At 32.1% G+C, this 17400-nt stretch overlaps 1 protein-coding gene across 1 annotated transcript; it reads left to right on the plus strand.

Annotated features, from left to right (window-relative positions):
- Positions 1-1886: 1886 nt before the first annotated feature.
- Positions 1887-11992, plus strand: LOC123685022 (sensory neuron membrane protein 1-like). Its single transcript, XM_045624577.1, has 8 exons — positions 1887-2158; positions 3791-3948; positions 4982-5126; positions 6345-6596; positions 7279-7490; positions 8235-8520; positions 10422-10547; positions 11337-11992. The coding sequence occupies exons 1-8, from the start codon at positions 1934-1936 to the stop codon at positions 11601-11603; spliced, it is 1671 nt and encodes a 556-aa protein (XP_045480533.1). The 5' UTR covers positions 1887-1933; the 3' UTR covers positions 11604-11992.
- Positions 11993-17400: the final 5408 nt, after the last annotated feature.

The following is a 17400-nucleotide window of genomic DNA, read 5'->3' on the forward strand; positions in this document are numbered from 1 at the left end:
TACAAGGGTATATAGCAGAATAATTCATTATGCAGTCCTCCTATAGATGAGAAACATTTCGAAATGAGTAGGTCTGTCGAAGTGCATCATAAAAAATTCGTGATTTCTAATTTTGCCGATAGACTCAGATCGACTCAGAAAATCTAAGGGTGGAATAATTAAACTTTGAAACTGGTTCACCAATTTTCCAACATAATGTCATATATTGAATAATGTATATACATCTGTTAGGTGTCCAGGAATTCTTTCAACAGGACCAGATAAGGTCCTTTGACAAAAATGCTGCAAATACTATATTTTTGCATTGATCCAGATTTCCGGATTATTTACGGTAGGTATTCTTAGTGATTTCTAGGCAAAAGGCGTCGGTAAAGTATTTTGCTAAAACATTCGCCAGTGAGACTTCATCAGTAGTTTTCTCACTTTTCTATTGAATCTATCGGTAGATTTTGGTAGAGACAGAAATCTCTTTCTGTCTCTCTGGCCAAGAAATTTTCATCAACGCCAGCATCTTCAGCTCCTGTTCAAAGATAATTTTCCAGAGCTGATCTTACAGTTACAAAAACCCGCAATAGGTTAGGCGAAAAATCTATAAGATGTTTCATGTATCTTAGATCCTGGATGAAAAATTATGGAATCAAACAAAGCCTGGAGGTGTCTCAATATCAAAAACCTTTTTTTTTATTATTTTTTATTTTGTTATGATTTATAATGATTTCACAAAAAGTGGGCTCATTTGAGCTGAAAAACTCAAACCCTCTTCACTATTCAATTTTGAAGGGTTGAAGCCCCACTCCTTACTCTTAGGGGATTTCTCGTCTCAAATATATACGTCAAAAAATGCCCCCCAAAAAATCATGTGACATATTTTGGGAAATTTTTCCAATAACTATGGGATAACAAATATATGGGGTGGCTCGTCTGAGATGGAACATCCTGTGTATACCATACAGTTATGTGGTATTCAAGGAGGCAGTTGACTGAATTTGAGATCAATCCCGAGTCAAAATTCGAAAATTACAGACATTGTGACGAAATTATAGAGCGGTCTGTTAGAACAACGAGTTCCCGAAAGTCATTTAACTATTATTTACTTTCCCTCTTCAATATCTGTTATTTCACAGACGTCATTTTCACCTTGGCCTATGGGCTGTAGTAAAAATAATTTTCGGCAACCGTCCGGGAAGTGCTCACTTCCCGGACGCTTTTTCTCTGAGAAAGTAGCATTTCCCGGCCTAGTCCGGAAAGTACGTACTTCCCGGACTAGGCCGGAAAAGAATCATAGAATCCATAGCAACCGAGATAACGGCTGACAGTTCATATGGAATTAGTTGTCAAAAATTTGCATGTTTTTTTATCGCAATCGCAATAAAATATGGAAAGCATCATAGCGATAGTGTTATTTTACATGGTTGCCGAAAAAATATTGTGCGCAACACAAAAAATGTTTTTTTTGGACTCACAGACTTCCAGGACTCGCTTACGCTCGTCCTGGAATTTTGTCTATTCGTCCAAAAAAACCCTATTTTCCGGACTTGTTACGTAAATTACTATTTTGTATGTTCTTGGGCTGTAGTAAAAATAATAATGTTCATGACTACAGGAAAAAGTTACGTATATGAAATAAAACATCAATTGAAAGTTGGATTTTAGAGTAAAAGCCAAAAAAATCATTTTCCTTTGAAAAATTCTAAGGTCTCATCAAGTACTGGAAAGAATGAACCAAAATAGGGTCATAGGGTGAAATTATGCAATTTCTGAGTCCGTCACTGTGCGCAGTGCCATCTCAATGGGAAGCGCACTCTGTCAAACCATCCTTTCCTGAATAATTGAATGTCTACGTTATAATATTTACCATTTTATCTCCGATAGACAAGAATTGCCAGGTGTGCTATTGTTTGACGTGTCCAATATCATTGTAAATTTATAGGGGATGAAGTTCGGAAAATCCAAAGATCTGTTATTTTACTTTTTTCCTCAGTTGCGAGTGGCGAAATTTTCTTTTGATTTCCTCAAGTGTTCCTACTATTTATATAGGAATAGAAAAAAAATGAAATTTGCTGTCAAGCTGATGGTATCGGCAGTTGCAGCTTTTTTCTTCATTTTAATTTTTGGATTTTTAATTTTTCCAAGAGTGATAAAAGGAAAAATCAAATCGGTAAGTAGGAAATCCATCGTGTCAACAGAAAAATATCTGAAAAATTAGAATTTATTTATATTTCTCTTTTAATTCTTAGATATCCTACTTTTCTGATGAACTTGTTAATTGAATTTGATGAGAATAAAAGTGTTAAAGCGTAATTTGATATTCATAGAAGAATTAATTCGAATTTAATTGTGGATTTTTGATTAGGTGATAATCTACAGATGAAAATTGTGCTGGATCGGAAAACTGCGACTTAAAATAATTTTTAATATTTCTCACGAAACCAAAAACTTATTGAAAAAATTTCAGAAACAGGTTTAAATCAGCTATGTTTCAATTTTCGAATGAAATATTCAGAATTATAAAGCCCTTCAATATCATTTGCAGTTTTTCATATTTATTGATCAGGGATATCTTAAAAATTTCATTTTCCAAACTTGGAACGCATGAATGAAGGAGCGCTCAAAAGCTGATATTACGTTAGTGCTCTCCTTATTTTTTTCCATATTATTCTGCTTCATTTTTCTATGGTTCTAATGCCGCTATTAGAAAAAAATTTTGCAAGAAGCTTGAAATAGTTTTTTTATAAACAGGGTGATTCACGAAGAATATTTCAAAGTATTACTCGTGATAAAGACTTGAAATTTTACAAGAGCTTAGTTGGGAAAGATGAATTATTGGAAAAACAAATTCGTTCGAAATAATAGGTATCTACCAATTTTCAATTTTTCAAATTGATTTTTATTGATAATTAGATTTTTCATTGAATTCTATATTGCTATAATGTATTTCGCTTTACTTCTTCCAGAAAATTTGTCTGAAATCTGAAAAAGTTCTTGAAATTAAAAAAAAAAAAAATCCTCAGTCGCCACCATTTTTTTGTAAGAATACCATTAACTCATGAACCGTTGAGTTTTTACCCAAGGTATGGTATATAGCTGAAATAGTCATCAGAAAAGCTATGTAATGATGCAAAACTGGATGTTCCATTTGAAATAAGGAAGTAGTAGTATGTTTCCGGTATGACCGGAAGTTGTAGAGATCTGAAAATATTTTAGGGAGAAAGATCATCCCCATTTTTTAGGGAGAAAGATCAAACCCCAACATGCAAATTTTCATCACAAAATTATGATTAGTTTTCCATAAACGTCTGATAGGCCAACGCGGTGAATCACCTGTATAGTGTTCTGTTCGAGAAACGAGCACTCAGAAACAATTGAAATGATAATGAAGGGTACTGCTGTGTATTAGTCCGTAGATATTTACTTTAGTAAAGATCTACGGGTTTCAGATTGCTTACTTGTAAGAAATTACAAGTAAGCAATTTTTTCTGCATTCTTTTCAAATACTACTTTTGACTTTTACCTAATATCCATCGAAAATGAAGTATTATGGAAAAAAGTACATTTTGGATTTATTTTTATCTTGATGATTTCCTAATTTTTTTTTCTGATGATTGTGGATTTTTGCAAGTTTGTTTTTAGTACTGCTTTGAAGTCGAAATTATTTTCTGTAATTGGTATTGATAGAACTAATATTCCATAGGATTACTAGTTATCATTAATGAGTTGTCGTTCTTAAAATATAATTTCATTTTGTATTCGAATGAGTATATAGCTGAATATTGAAAATTCATCCCTACAGATGACTCCAGTGGTACCAGACAGCGATATGAGGAAAATGTTCACCAAAGTGCCTTTTGGTTTAGACTTCAAGATATATTTGTTCAATGTTACTAATCCAATGGATGTCCAGAAGGGTTCCAAGCCAAAGTTAGTTGAAGTTGGACCTTTTTGTTATTCGTAAGTGAATAAGAAGAACTTATTATTGTAGTTTCACATTATTCATTAACCTTTGTATTTATGAGTTTCCCCGGAAAAATCGGTGGGATGGTTCAATCATTTTTTTGAGGGTGATTGATGATTGCAAATTCAATTTTCCTCTTATGCGGGGTAAGCGACCTCTTAAAGAAACTTGAATGACAGTATGGATCGGGTTATACATAATTTGAAAGGTTTTGCAATTTCATTTGTGTATATAGAGGAAATGCGCCAAATATTGGATACTTTTTGTACAAGTTTAATTATAGCAAGAGAAGATCCACATTCGTGTTACTTTGATGAAGTGATAACATAACTATGTGTGGTCACTTAATTAATATGTTCGACAAAAGAATAAGAGTTCATTTTGGGAATATTCGAATATTTTTCCAATATTGACAATCTTGACCATTTAGGAAAAAGTAGCGTAAGATTGGATAGATTAATATGAGGAAATAATTTTTTCACAGACTATAGATAATTTGAAATCTTTATTCATCAAATACAAAACGTGAAAAGGTTTGTCGATTCCTTGTCGATCTTGGAAATTAGTAGGCATTCCACAAACAACATTACATGGCCGGAATCGAAAGATATTAATGTGGACGACGTTTATTTCAAACAAGACGGAGCTACGTGTCATAAAAGCAACGGAACAGTCGAAATTTTGCGAGAAAAGTTTCCTGACCTTGTTATTTCTCGAAAAGATGATCATAATTGGCATCGAAATCTTGTGATTTAACATCGTTAGACTTTTTTCTTTGTGGCCATATGAAAAATGAGGTCTATTCCCATGCTTCACAATCAATTCAATTCACACACAATTCAAGACTTAAAGATGGAATTCGTGAAGTTATTGAATCGAATCGGAAAACATGAAAAATTTCATGGAAAAATATGGTGCTGCACTTTGTGACTTTGAACTTAAAAATCTATAAAAATATATTTAATATTTACATATGTATATACGCTTCTTATCGACACAATGCCATTTATTTTGAGAATTCATTTTCAGAGAATGGAAAGAAAAAATTGATATTTCTGATAATCCCAAAGAGGACACGATGGTTTACAAACCTATGGATACGTTTTTCAAAGAACACTGGACTGGCTGCTTGACTGGCGAAGAAGAATTGACCATTCTACATCCTCTCATGGTGGTAAGTGTCAAGTGATGATGAGAATTAATGTTATTTGATTTTCAGCTATTAATTCCTTAAAAAACATCACAAAAAAATTCGTTTCTCTTATATGTTTCTTAGTTTACAAAACAAAAAAAAAACTAAGTTATAGGTATCACATTACATATCTACATTTTATTTATAGGCGATAAAAGTGTTGGTTCTCAAAAGAAAAAATTTTTAGTCTTTTCCTTCGCTCCTTTGGTTTTTATATTCCTTCTAATGAAAAATTGTAGCAATAGTGATTGATTATTTACAATTCTGAAGAAGGAAGTATTTCTTCAACCCGGTATATTCGTAACCGAATAGTTTATAGCCGAACCTGGCAGCTGGCAAATAGAATTACTTATTAGTTACCTATTGTACCTACCTTATAAATAGATAAATGCGAATGTTGCAAGTCCATGACACTTCCAATGAATGGCAGATACAGGAGTGGGGAGGTTCCGAATAGAATATTTCGCCGAAATCCTAATGAAGGAAAAAACTTGATAAATTGATTTTTATTATTTGATTTGATCAAGAAATGCGAATAACTAAAAGTTTTGATTGCCTTTCTGGTTCATTATTTTAAATAATAAACCCTTGGAGTTGGTGAAAAACAAATATTCAACCCCCATGAAATTTTTAGTTTAATTTTGGAATGATAGAATCTGAAAACTGACATGAAAATTACATGAAATTTGCTACAAAAATCAGTTGCTTTAACGAAGTAATGCTTCGAGCTCTAGAAAACGATTTTAGTAAAGGTAAAAAGAAAATGTGAAAAATCTTTCTTTGGAAACAACCACATTTAACCATGAAATTCGGAAGAACTTAGGAAATATGAATTTTTGAAATTTTCATTAATATTACGGAACGAATGATTCTAAGTTAGGATCTCACTGCTGAATTTTTATATTTTTTCAACTTTTCATAATGTTTTTCGAGTTGTTTTACTTGTACTATAGTCAAATAAACAAAATCTGGCAGAGTTTGAATCGATTCGAACACTAATATCGATCTCGATACCGTATTTCCGAGTGTTACTCGGAAATAGAGAGGTTCTCGAGAACTCGAATCTGGTTCTCGATTACAATAGTAAACATGAGATTTGAATGGTGTTAAAAACTGGAATTCGATATTCCTCATAATTATAGTAAAATTTCCAATACTTGATGAAATTTAATGTTCATAACAATGAATTGATGATTATAGGGTATGGTAAACACAGTTTCTCGTACTAAACCAGCGATGCTATCTCTGATCAGCAAGGCAGTTAACGCTATTTATCGAAAACCATCATCAATTTACCTGACAGCTAAGGCAAATGAAATCTTGTTCGATGGTGTTGTAATTGACTGTGGTATTACCGAATTTGCAGCCAAAGCTGTCTGCACCCAGCTGCAGCAATCACCAGATCTTCGACATGTTTCCGATACCGAGCTTGCTTTCTCTTTGATAGGACCTGTAAGTTCTTTTTTTTTTGTTGATATGTATTAGGTATTTAAAGTTTAATTTGAAAATGTACATAAATATGTACATATTTATATATTTGTAATTCAATACAAATTGGCGAATGCGTCGGTTTTTAGATTCATTTGGTAAATTTTTAGATAGTATTCAATGTGTGAACGAGAAAGAGGCATTTTGGGAGTTTTTGAACCGAATGAATTTAAACAGTGATGACAAAATGAATATCCATTCACCTTACTGTATAAGATATCCTTTTGTAGATTTCTGTCTTGGACTGCTTCAATCAATCTTCGAGTTTTAATGCACTAATGCGCTCGTGAAAAAGTCACTTCAAAAAAGTTTACACCTAAGCTTAGTTAATATTTAGAAGCTCAAGAAAGATCTTGGTTGTCTAGATCAACTGGTAATGAAATCAATATGTGCTTTTCTAGGTGGTTGAGAATCAATACTCATTTTGGTCCCTTTTCTGAGACGATGATCCTCTTAAGTTAGACGATCTTGCTTGCTTGTAGGAGAGATAAGAGCAAAACTTTGTCCTCGTTATTGACGGGATGAATGAATACTTCTATTAGGAAAATCAAAATATGCCAAAGCATATATGCGTGTTGAGAATTCATTTATAATAGTTGATAAATTTTAATTGGATTGAATTATTGAAATGTTTTTTTTTTTCAAGAAAAACGCTACCCCTGGAAAAGTCTTCAAGATTTACAGAGGCGAAAAAAAAAGTAGAAATTTGGGTCTTATTTTGGAGTATGATGGTAAAAAACGAATGGATGTATGGCCCACAAAGGAGTGTAATACGTTTGGCGGAACTGACGGAACTATATTTCCTCCATTTCTCAAGAAGGAAGAAGGACTGGAATCGTTTTCGCCAGACCTTTGCAGGTAAGATTAAACAGTGGTTGAGAAAAACATTGTTTGAAATTGATGAATTTATTGAAAAGGGATTAAACACTTAAAGAACCCGCTTGAAGGGATTTTTGAAATTCGTTTTTCTACTACTACCATGAATTATCGCCTTTAGGTATACAATTTACTTTATCATTTACTTGGATGAAATTTACTCTCAATCTTCTCGCTACTTCGTCTATTCTAACGGTGTTAGATCCGGACTTCTTGTTGGCCATGAAAATAATCCAAAATTATAATATAATTTGGTCAACGTAGAAAAAAATTGACGAAAAACGAAGTAAGGTGAGAATTCTTTCAAAAATTACAGGAACTCAAACAAACTGTTGATTTTTGGTTATCACTAAATATCAAACTTTAGTTTAGAAGAATGCATATAAATTAAGATCTCTAGAAATACTGGCGTGCCCGGTCATTCCTGAAAAAGCTTCAGATGAAACTGGCGACCATACTTCTCGAATTTTAAGGACATCGTTATTATGATTACTTCTGGTGCTCACATCAAATTTACCTTTTTTTTTTTGGAAAGATGATCATTTCAATTCCATCTAGTTATGACCGTTCCATAAAATAGCGTCATTTATATGTGAGAAAAGGAAAGTACCTGCCAGAATCCCGAGTTCTACTAGTCAGAATTATTTAGAACAAGATGAATTTTCTAAATAGAGGCGATATTTCATAGTAGTCGTAGCAAAGTGTATTTCACAATTTTTATTTCAGATCCTTAGTTGCCAAGTATGAAAAGAATACCAAGTATGATGGAATCCCAGTATGGCTTTATACAGCTTCTCTCGGAGACATGTCGAAGAATGCTGATGAAAAATGCTTCTGCCCCACAAATGAAACATGTCTTAAAAAAGGGATGATGGATCTGTTTAAATGTATCGGTGTTCCTATATACGTCTCACTGCCACATTTTTACGACTCTGATGAAAGTTACCTCAGAGCTGTTGAAGGTTTACACCCTTCGAAAACGCTTCATGGCATAGAAATTTATTTCGAACATGTGAGTATATTTTTGAGCCCTCGAATAGAGCACTCATATAAATATTTCACGATATCTGCATTTTAAGAATTTTGAGGAATGGTCTCAAACGATAAGGTTTGACTCGCTGGTCACCAATTCATGTTCAAAATCAGTTCTACCCATCCAAAATTTTGTTATCCTCATAATTTCGAAATTAGGAATGAGATGGAGATTAAATTCGGCATCTAGAGAAAAAACAATGATTTTAAGCTTCATGCGAAATTTCATGATGATTGCGTTACTAGAACCATAGAAAATTCAAGAGGAATATTGGAAAAAAATTCGAAATTTCAATGACAACCTAGTGGAGATATAAAATATGTATGAAAATTTCAACAATTTCAAACTACCTGCTGAATTTCATGTCAACTATAGTAAACTCAGAATATCAAAGAAAAACCTAATACTACAGTAACAACAAATACGACTGAATTGAAATGTTGTATGTAAATATACAGGGTCCGATTCAAAAAAAGGGGATTATACAGACTAATATTCTTGATAAAACGCAAAAAAATTTGTTGATGTTTCATTTCTGAGTAATAAGACTTTGAAGTCTCTATATGGAACCAATTTAATTCTATAAATTACAGTAAGCCTAGGTAGGTGGTAAAAGAACAAAATTTGTTTACCAATTTAAAAGTTGCTTTGTTGGTTTGTATTTTCTGTTAAACATTCTGTTTTCTAACGAAGAATATGCAGATTATTATTTGCCTGTCGAGAGACAACAGGAAATTCCCTAATAAATTAATAATCAAAGATATTAATGGAACGAATTATTGATGCAATCGAATCCACTCGAAATAGGCAAAACATGCAATTAGTAATGGATTCCCTTATTTTGCGTTGCCCAGTCTATATTCAAGGAAATGGTAGTATTTGAACATTTAATTCGATTCTTTTTATATTATGTATTAAAGTTGAACATTTTTGACTTGCAGAAAACTTGAGGTCTATTTTTATCGAGAATATTAGCCTGTATATGTTGATTAATTTGTCAGCTCGAGTTTTGAATCCCCTTGTATAATAACAATTGATTGCTGCACTAAAACTGAAGAATTTAGGTGGAATATCAACATAAAATACCAAATACTTCCATAAGAACGGATGCGACTAGATTGAAATTTCGTTTGTAAATTTTAGTCTTGAAATTTACGTAGGTATACAAAAATATAAAATAAATACTTAAATGCTCTGATGAAAGATTAATTCTACTGAACTTCAGCATGAGCATTCAAGATTATTTTACAAATGTATAGACAAACTTTAGATAATCTTACCGACAACAATGACATCAAAATAAATCACATCTTATATATACCTACAGTTATGTGCCTTCCAAGGGCATGAATGAACGAGCGCTCAATAGATATTGATGCCAAGTCAGTGCTTTTCTCATTTTCATGTTCCTTCGAGTAAAATTTGAATTTATTGATTCAATTCATATTTGAGCAATTCATTAGAATTTCAAGCTATTAATTTAATTTCTTGTCTTTTAACACTTTTATCATTAACATACATTTTTTATTTATTATTTTCATTTATGCATAATGTATCCTGGTTTTTTTTTTTGTTTACAAAATTTTCATTATGAGCTATCCTTTCCTTCTGATCTCTTATTTCATTTCTCGATATTTGTCACGCTTCTTCATTCTGAAATGTTATTTTTTTTAGTTGACTAGTCTTCTTCAATAAAAATAATATTCGCTATTATTATTGTTTTTATTTATAATTTTGAGATTCAAGGTGAACTGCCGTCAAATGGAGACCCCAAATAATCAAATAAAGTCTTCTTCAGGTCGTATTCTAGCCATGTACTTATACTATTCGCTGCTTTATACCAAATTCAGGCACAATTATGAAAATGAATTATTTTTCAGATGACAGGAGGACCAGTTTCGGCTAGAAAAAGGTTGCAGTTCAATATGCCGATAGAGCCAATACCTAAAATAGCTATTTTTAACGATCTTCCGACTCTTGTACATCCAATATTTTGGGTCGAAGAGGTAATAAAATAATTTTATGAAAATACCTAAGCATCCCAATAAACTAAAGGATTTTCAAATAATAGGTTTCATTATGATATTAAAAGACGAGTATATTTTAAGATAAATCAATGAATGTTCATTTCATTGTGATGAGGAAGTTAAGTCATTAACGGTAAAAACAATATCAAAAACTCATTTGCGGATGTTTGTTCTCGTAACTTCACGAATTCCATCTTTGAGATCTTGAATAGAACGTAGAGTATTAGCATGAATCTTATCTTTTACATGGTCCCAAAGAAAAAAGTTTCAAGGAGTTAAATCACAAAAGCTTGGTGGCTAATTGTAATTACCTTTTCTTCAAATAACACGGCCAGGAATATTTTTTTGCAAAATTGCGATTGTTTTGTTGCTGGTGTGGCACGTAGCGCAATCTTGTTAGAAATAAATGTCGCCCACATCGATATGTGCAATATACGGTGTATTGTCGTTTGTGAATGCTTTCATTCCAAGATCGACGAGCAATCGACAATGTAATGGCGTAGTTTTTACTTGTCAAGAATCAAATGTCAAAAGATGATAGCTGCCCAGATAGTGGGCTATTCAAAAGGAAAACTCTTATTGAAAAACCTTTTATTATGTAGAAAAACAACAGGAATTGGTCAATGACCATCTTATAATACAAAAAAAAATTAGCACACTTTTTGAATGACCAATTCCCAGTAATTTTTTGTCAGAATGTTCCATAGTATTCTTTCATCCTACGTCAGTACCAGGATGAATTATTGATAACTTTGTTGAATTTTCTAGGGAGTCTCCTTGAACGATACATTCACCAAGCCGATTAAGAATCTCTTCACAATTTTAAAAGTGGTGAAAATAATCAAATGGATTATATTGATGGCATCCTTAGTGGGAATTGTAATTGCTGCTTATTTGATGTATAAGAACTCCGTTACTCTCAATTTGAACTCTGTCCATAAGGTCCAACCTTCAGATGGAGCATCGCCAGCTGATGGCCTTGGTGAAAATGAAAAATCTAACCATTTCAATCATGATTTAGATAATGTAAATTGAGTTGATTATTTGACCTGGATTGTTGATCTTTCTGAAATGTCGTCATATGTTGTTTTCTCAGTAGTATTTTTTACATTGGGATCAAATTTCTTTATATGACCCTAAGCATTAATTATGTTAGATACTTTAAACTACTTAGTTCAGGCTTAGTTTATTTTATTAATTTGTACGAATCTTATTTTCTATTCGTGAATTTGAAATTATTCAGTAAGTAAGTAAGATCGAATAATATCGACAACCTACATTTACATAGACCCTGTCCAGGCATTATTTTTTCATTATTGAGAATTTATATTTGATTATTATCGAGAATATATATTGAATAGGTCTATATATAATTACTGGGAATGTTTTTTGTCCCGACATATTTGAAATTTCTCACTTTCCATCTTTGTTTACATTTTTTTTTAATAATAATTCTAATATATTGATTGGTAGGTGCAGAAATAATTGTATACTTATAAAATAAAATACTTAAGAATCTCTGATAGTTTTGTTTTTTGGATTCATTGAATAGGTATCTATATCTTTACCAAATTATAAAATATAAATGTTTTTGAGAGCTCAATCTCAGAACCAATCGCTCTGAAGTTGTGGAATGGTCTCAAACGATTCACTGATGACAAATCCATTTTCAAAGTTTGAATGTTGTGTTGGAGTTAAGATTTCGATGAAGAATGGCACTTTGAAGCCTTGTGCGAAATTTCATTCTGATAGCTTGAACAAACATAAATAAATAAAAAAAAAAAATATCGAAGAAAATTATCCAATATTTCCGTGACCACAAAACGGACAGAATTTTGATTGCGAGTTGAATTGATATACAAATTTCAAGTCGATCTCGTCATTAGAAGCATGAAAAATTCAAGAATTATAAAAGAAATACCCAGTATTTCCCCCACTACAGATCTGATCGAGTTGATTCCTTGCGTGTTTGTAGAATGACCATTTCAAGTTTCTTGCAAGATTTCGTTTTAATGACCAACACCATAAAAAATCAAAGGAGAATTATTATAAAAAAAAAAATAAAATGATTATTTATAAAGGTGGACGAGTTGAGATTTCGTAAGTTCAAAAAAAATAAAAATTTTGAACTTCATGTAAAATTTCATGTTTATCGTGTCATAATTTTGAAATGTCCTGAATTTTTTATGGACGAAATTTAAAAAAAATATTGTAAAAGAAAACCCAAATGTTCCAGTGATTATAGATCTCATTATGTTGAATTTTGCATGTTCAAATAGAATAATCATTTGAAGCTTCGTGCGAAAAAATGTCAGGAGTTTTTGAACCCTTGTCTGAGGGGGATATCCATTTATGCTGACAGGTCTTACATTTACCTAGTTTCCCCCTATTGTGAAGGTTTCGGAGACCAGCTTTGAAATTTTTAATGAAAACCCATGTTTTTTAATATACAGCGTGCCAAAAAAGTAACGTAACTCGTCAATATTTTTTGTACGAAGAATTATCAAGGAAAATCTTCGCACCCATCGATTTTTAATTTCGAAAGCAATTGATCCTGTGCTTTTTCTAATTCGATATGGATATTTGACAATGGATGAAACATGGCTCGATCATTTCACTCCGGAGTCCAATCGACAGTCAGCTGAGTGGATCGTATAGGATGAACCGAATCCAAAGCGGGGAAAGATACAACAGTGAGCTGGCGAGGTTATGGCATCAGTATTCTGGGATGCGCAAAGTATCGGCCCCATTTGAAGAAAAAAAAGTGCTATTTCATCAAGACAATGAGCCGTGTCATAAATCAATGAAAACAATGGCGAAATTGCATGAATTGGGCTTTGAATTGCTCCTGTATCCACCGTATTCGCAAGATCTGGTCCCCAGCAACTTTTTCCTGTTCTCAGACCTCAGAAGAATGCTCCCTGGAAAGAAACTCAGCGCCAATGAAGAAGTAATCGCCGAAACTGAGGCCTATTTTGAAGCGAAAGACAAATCGTACTACAAAAATGGTATCGAAAAGTTGGAAGATCGCAATAATCGCTGTTTCGCCCTCGAAGCCAACTATGTTGAATAATAAAATCGAATTTTGCCAAAAAAAAATGTGTTCTACTATGGGACTTTTCAATTGGCCTTATATGAGATTAATGGATCGAGTACATTAGGGTCGTTTAGACAGAAAATTCAAAACCAATTACCAGAGCCATCTGTGATGGTTCGTGAACAATTGTTCGTACAAAACGTGTTTATTTTTACCCAAGATTACAAATCTGCAATAAAAAAGGTGTTCCCATTTGATATTCCAAAGAGAACCAGAGGTAATTAAATGAAAGAGGTTCTGGCATAAGTGGGATTCTCTCTCAAAATCATCAACATTTTATTCGAAACATTTTTCCGTAAGATGTTTCCTTTAGGAGATATTTGTCTGATTCAATCACCCGGTATAATAGTGTTACAAAACCGGAAATTATTTTTTAGGAACGAAGGCTTGAAAGCATAGTGTCACATATTTCGTCTGGGAATTTTTTTATTGTAGAAATTTAATCTATTAATATCCATCTGATCATTGAGAATATTTCTGGTAGGTCTTTCTTGAATCATTTATAATCAAGAATACCGAAATGAATGGCATGAAGATGGTCATCAGGCAAATTGCTTCAAATTGACGGTTTCGATGAGGCTTTGCTACTACAATTTCATAGAAAAGATAAAGTAATAATAAAAATAACGACCAGAAAATGTTTCGATCTCATGAAATAATGTCAAGTTTGCTTTGCCGTGACCTTCTGGGTGTTTCTGCTTTACTGTTGAATTCCGTAGAAATATTGATACTAATGACGGTTTTTAAATATAATGAGCGCTCTGACTGCCCATCTTATAAAGCAGGGACGGACTCAGGCATTCGTTAAATTATTCAGATGACTATTAATCAATAATTCAATGTTCAAGACTGAAGACGTCTGTATAAATATCGAGCAATTGAAAAGAATAAAAACCCTCATGAATTTTTTCAATTCTCTTACTTTATTCTTGGATTCCATTAAAGGTACCTCTGAAAACTCGCAGAATTCATCTAAAAAATACAAATATTCAAACTCTGAAACAATTAGTAGGAATTTATGGTAAAAACTTTCCTTTCCAATACTTCCCATAGGTACACAATTTGTAAATTTTGATGAGAGTAGTAAATAATTTTGAACCGAATTCGAAATTAGTTAATTATGTATAGGGGTGTTAAGTGAGGCTTTATTTCACGATTGGATTGTTAGTCATATTTGATAATTTCATAAGTGAAAAAAGACCTTTCTACACTTATTATAGGTATATCGGGTGTCCCAGGGTGAGTGGCCTATTAGATTATTATGGAAACTATTGATGGTAAAGATTTCAAATTTTGTGGATAGATATTTGGCCATGTAAGGTACATTTTTAAAATAATTTCACATTTCCAGTGTTTCCGGATGTACGACAATTTGGCAACAACTTTGTTATTTTAAATGGGACATCCGGTATTTATATTTTTTTATGATACTCCATAAAATATTAAATCTATTCACTTTACTTTTCCATATCTATCTTTAACGGTTTTTGAGTTATTAATTATTTTTCGAAATTTTAGATCAAATTGGCGTATTACGAAAATGACTCTAGTTCGCGCAATATTTGAGAATTAAGTCAAAAATTTTGCAAGTCGTTAGATATTGATCTGATCTGTGTCACTGCTTTCGAATTATGGTTGTCAATAATACAGGACGGACCAAAAAAAATCATCATTTGACAAGTTACAAAATTGTGAAAAAGTCTATTTTTTCAAATTAGACACCTAGTATATTTTTCAATTTTTGGAATCAGTACAACACACTCTACAATTTTTCTATTCACGTCCCTATACCTATCTCAACTGGATTCCGAGTTATATGCGTTATATGTGTATATTTTTCTTGAGCCATTATTTATAGAAAAACCTCGGAACAAAAAACCTGTTAGGCAATAATTGTTTATTTTGACATTTATGGATTGAACTGATTCATTGATATATCGATCTATGAACGACATAGAGAAAATAACAATACAAAAGAAATTAACGCTTATTGAATCAATGTGAAATCTAATAAACGCATATAACTCGGAATCCAGTTGAGATAGGTATAGGGACGTGAATAGAAAAATTGTAGAGTGTGTTGTAGTGATTCCAAAAATTGAAAAATATACTAGGTGTCTAATTTGAAAAAATAGACTTCTTCACAATTTTGTAACTTGGCAAATGATGCATTTTTTTGGTCCGTCCTGTATTATTGACAACAATAATTCAAGAGCAGTGACACAGATCAAATCAATATCTAACGACTTGCAAAATTCCTGACTTAAATCTCAAATATTGAGCGAACTAGAGTCATTTTCGTAATACGCCAATTTGATCTAAAATTTCGAAAAATAATTAATAACTCAAAAACCGTTAAAGATAGGTATGGAAAAGTAAAGTGAATAGATTTAATATTTTATGGAGTATCATAAAAAAAATAGAAATACCGGATGTCCCATTTAAAATAACAAAGTTGTTGCCAAATTGTCGTGCATCCGGCAACACTGGAAATGTGAAATTATTTTAAGAATGTACCTTACATGGCCAAATATCTATCCACAAAATTTTAAATCTTTACCATCAACAGTTTCCATAATAATCTAATAGGCCACTCACCTTGGGACACCCGATATAGTTATTTGTTTTACTAGGCAGCAAAGTAGTAGATTGACTGCCGCGGCTGATAGTTCATTACTACGCTCGGCTAGAAATTCAACCAAGGCAGTCAATTTACTTTGCTGCCGAGTTGAACATATAATTATTTCTTCGATGGGATTAATGATATATATAGGATATTATGTTTGCAAATTATTATATTTCCCACAATCTTTTTATTTTTCCTGTAGTGATTAATTAAAACGAAATTTTATAGAAATCGCAATTGTTGAAATGGTTGTTAAGGAAATGTGTATGTCCCCACATCTGAATTTCGAAAAACAAAGGCATACTTGGATCATCCTTTTTGAAAATGAGGCTGTTCAAGCAGTGACTGTTACTGGTGCTCGATATCGCGATATGATAACACAGTTCTTCATGCCGAAATTGTAGATATTGATGCCATACAGTTCGTGAAACACTTCAGTTATTGCAGTTATTAAAATCAAAATTTTTTATTGGTTTATTCAAAATCACAGGTCTATGTCAACAATCCCACAACCACGCGTTCATTGAAGGAGGAGATTCAACGTTGCATCAACGAAATTCAGCTACATTTATGCAGAATGGTCATAGAAAATTTCGAAAAACGAGAGCGTATTTTTCAGGCTACATAATTTATGAATTTTAATTTCTCAAAATATTCAACAGGTGTTAAGACATGATATGAACAAGTGTTAGATCAGTAATAGAATGATTTACATCTTTTGATTATTCCGAAAAATTACAAAATATTATCGTATAAATTTAATTAATATTGCAACTTTTTCATAAAATGGAAAATATTGAATCAATTCAAATTAAAATAAAAAACAGAATCAATTTATGATACTGCTCGCTTTGGGTTTAATTTCAGAATTAATTTTTATTTCTTAATTAATTTCTTATTATTTTTTTTTATTTGTAATATTCATTTTTATTACTGACTTTTTACAGACATCAAATTAATGTTCCAGGGTTAAGAAATATGGCTTTAATCGAGGCAAAAAACATAAATTTCTACAGAAATGGTATAGAGAAGTATAGAGAAATACATGCATCACTCTTGAAGGTGGCTATCTGTACAAATGAAGTCGAATTTTTAAGAAAAATAGTATA

This window comes from Harmonia axyridis, chromosome 7 (genome assembly GCF_914767665.1).
Source record: "Harmonia axyridis chromosome 7, icHarAxyr1.1, whole genome shotgun sequence".
In the NCBI taxonomy this organism is placed as follows: Eukaryota; Metazoa; Arthropoda; class Insecta; order Coleoptera; family Coccinellidae; genus Harmonia; species Harmonia axyridis.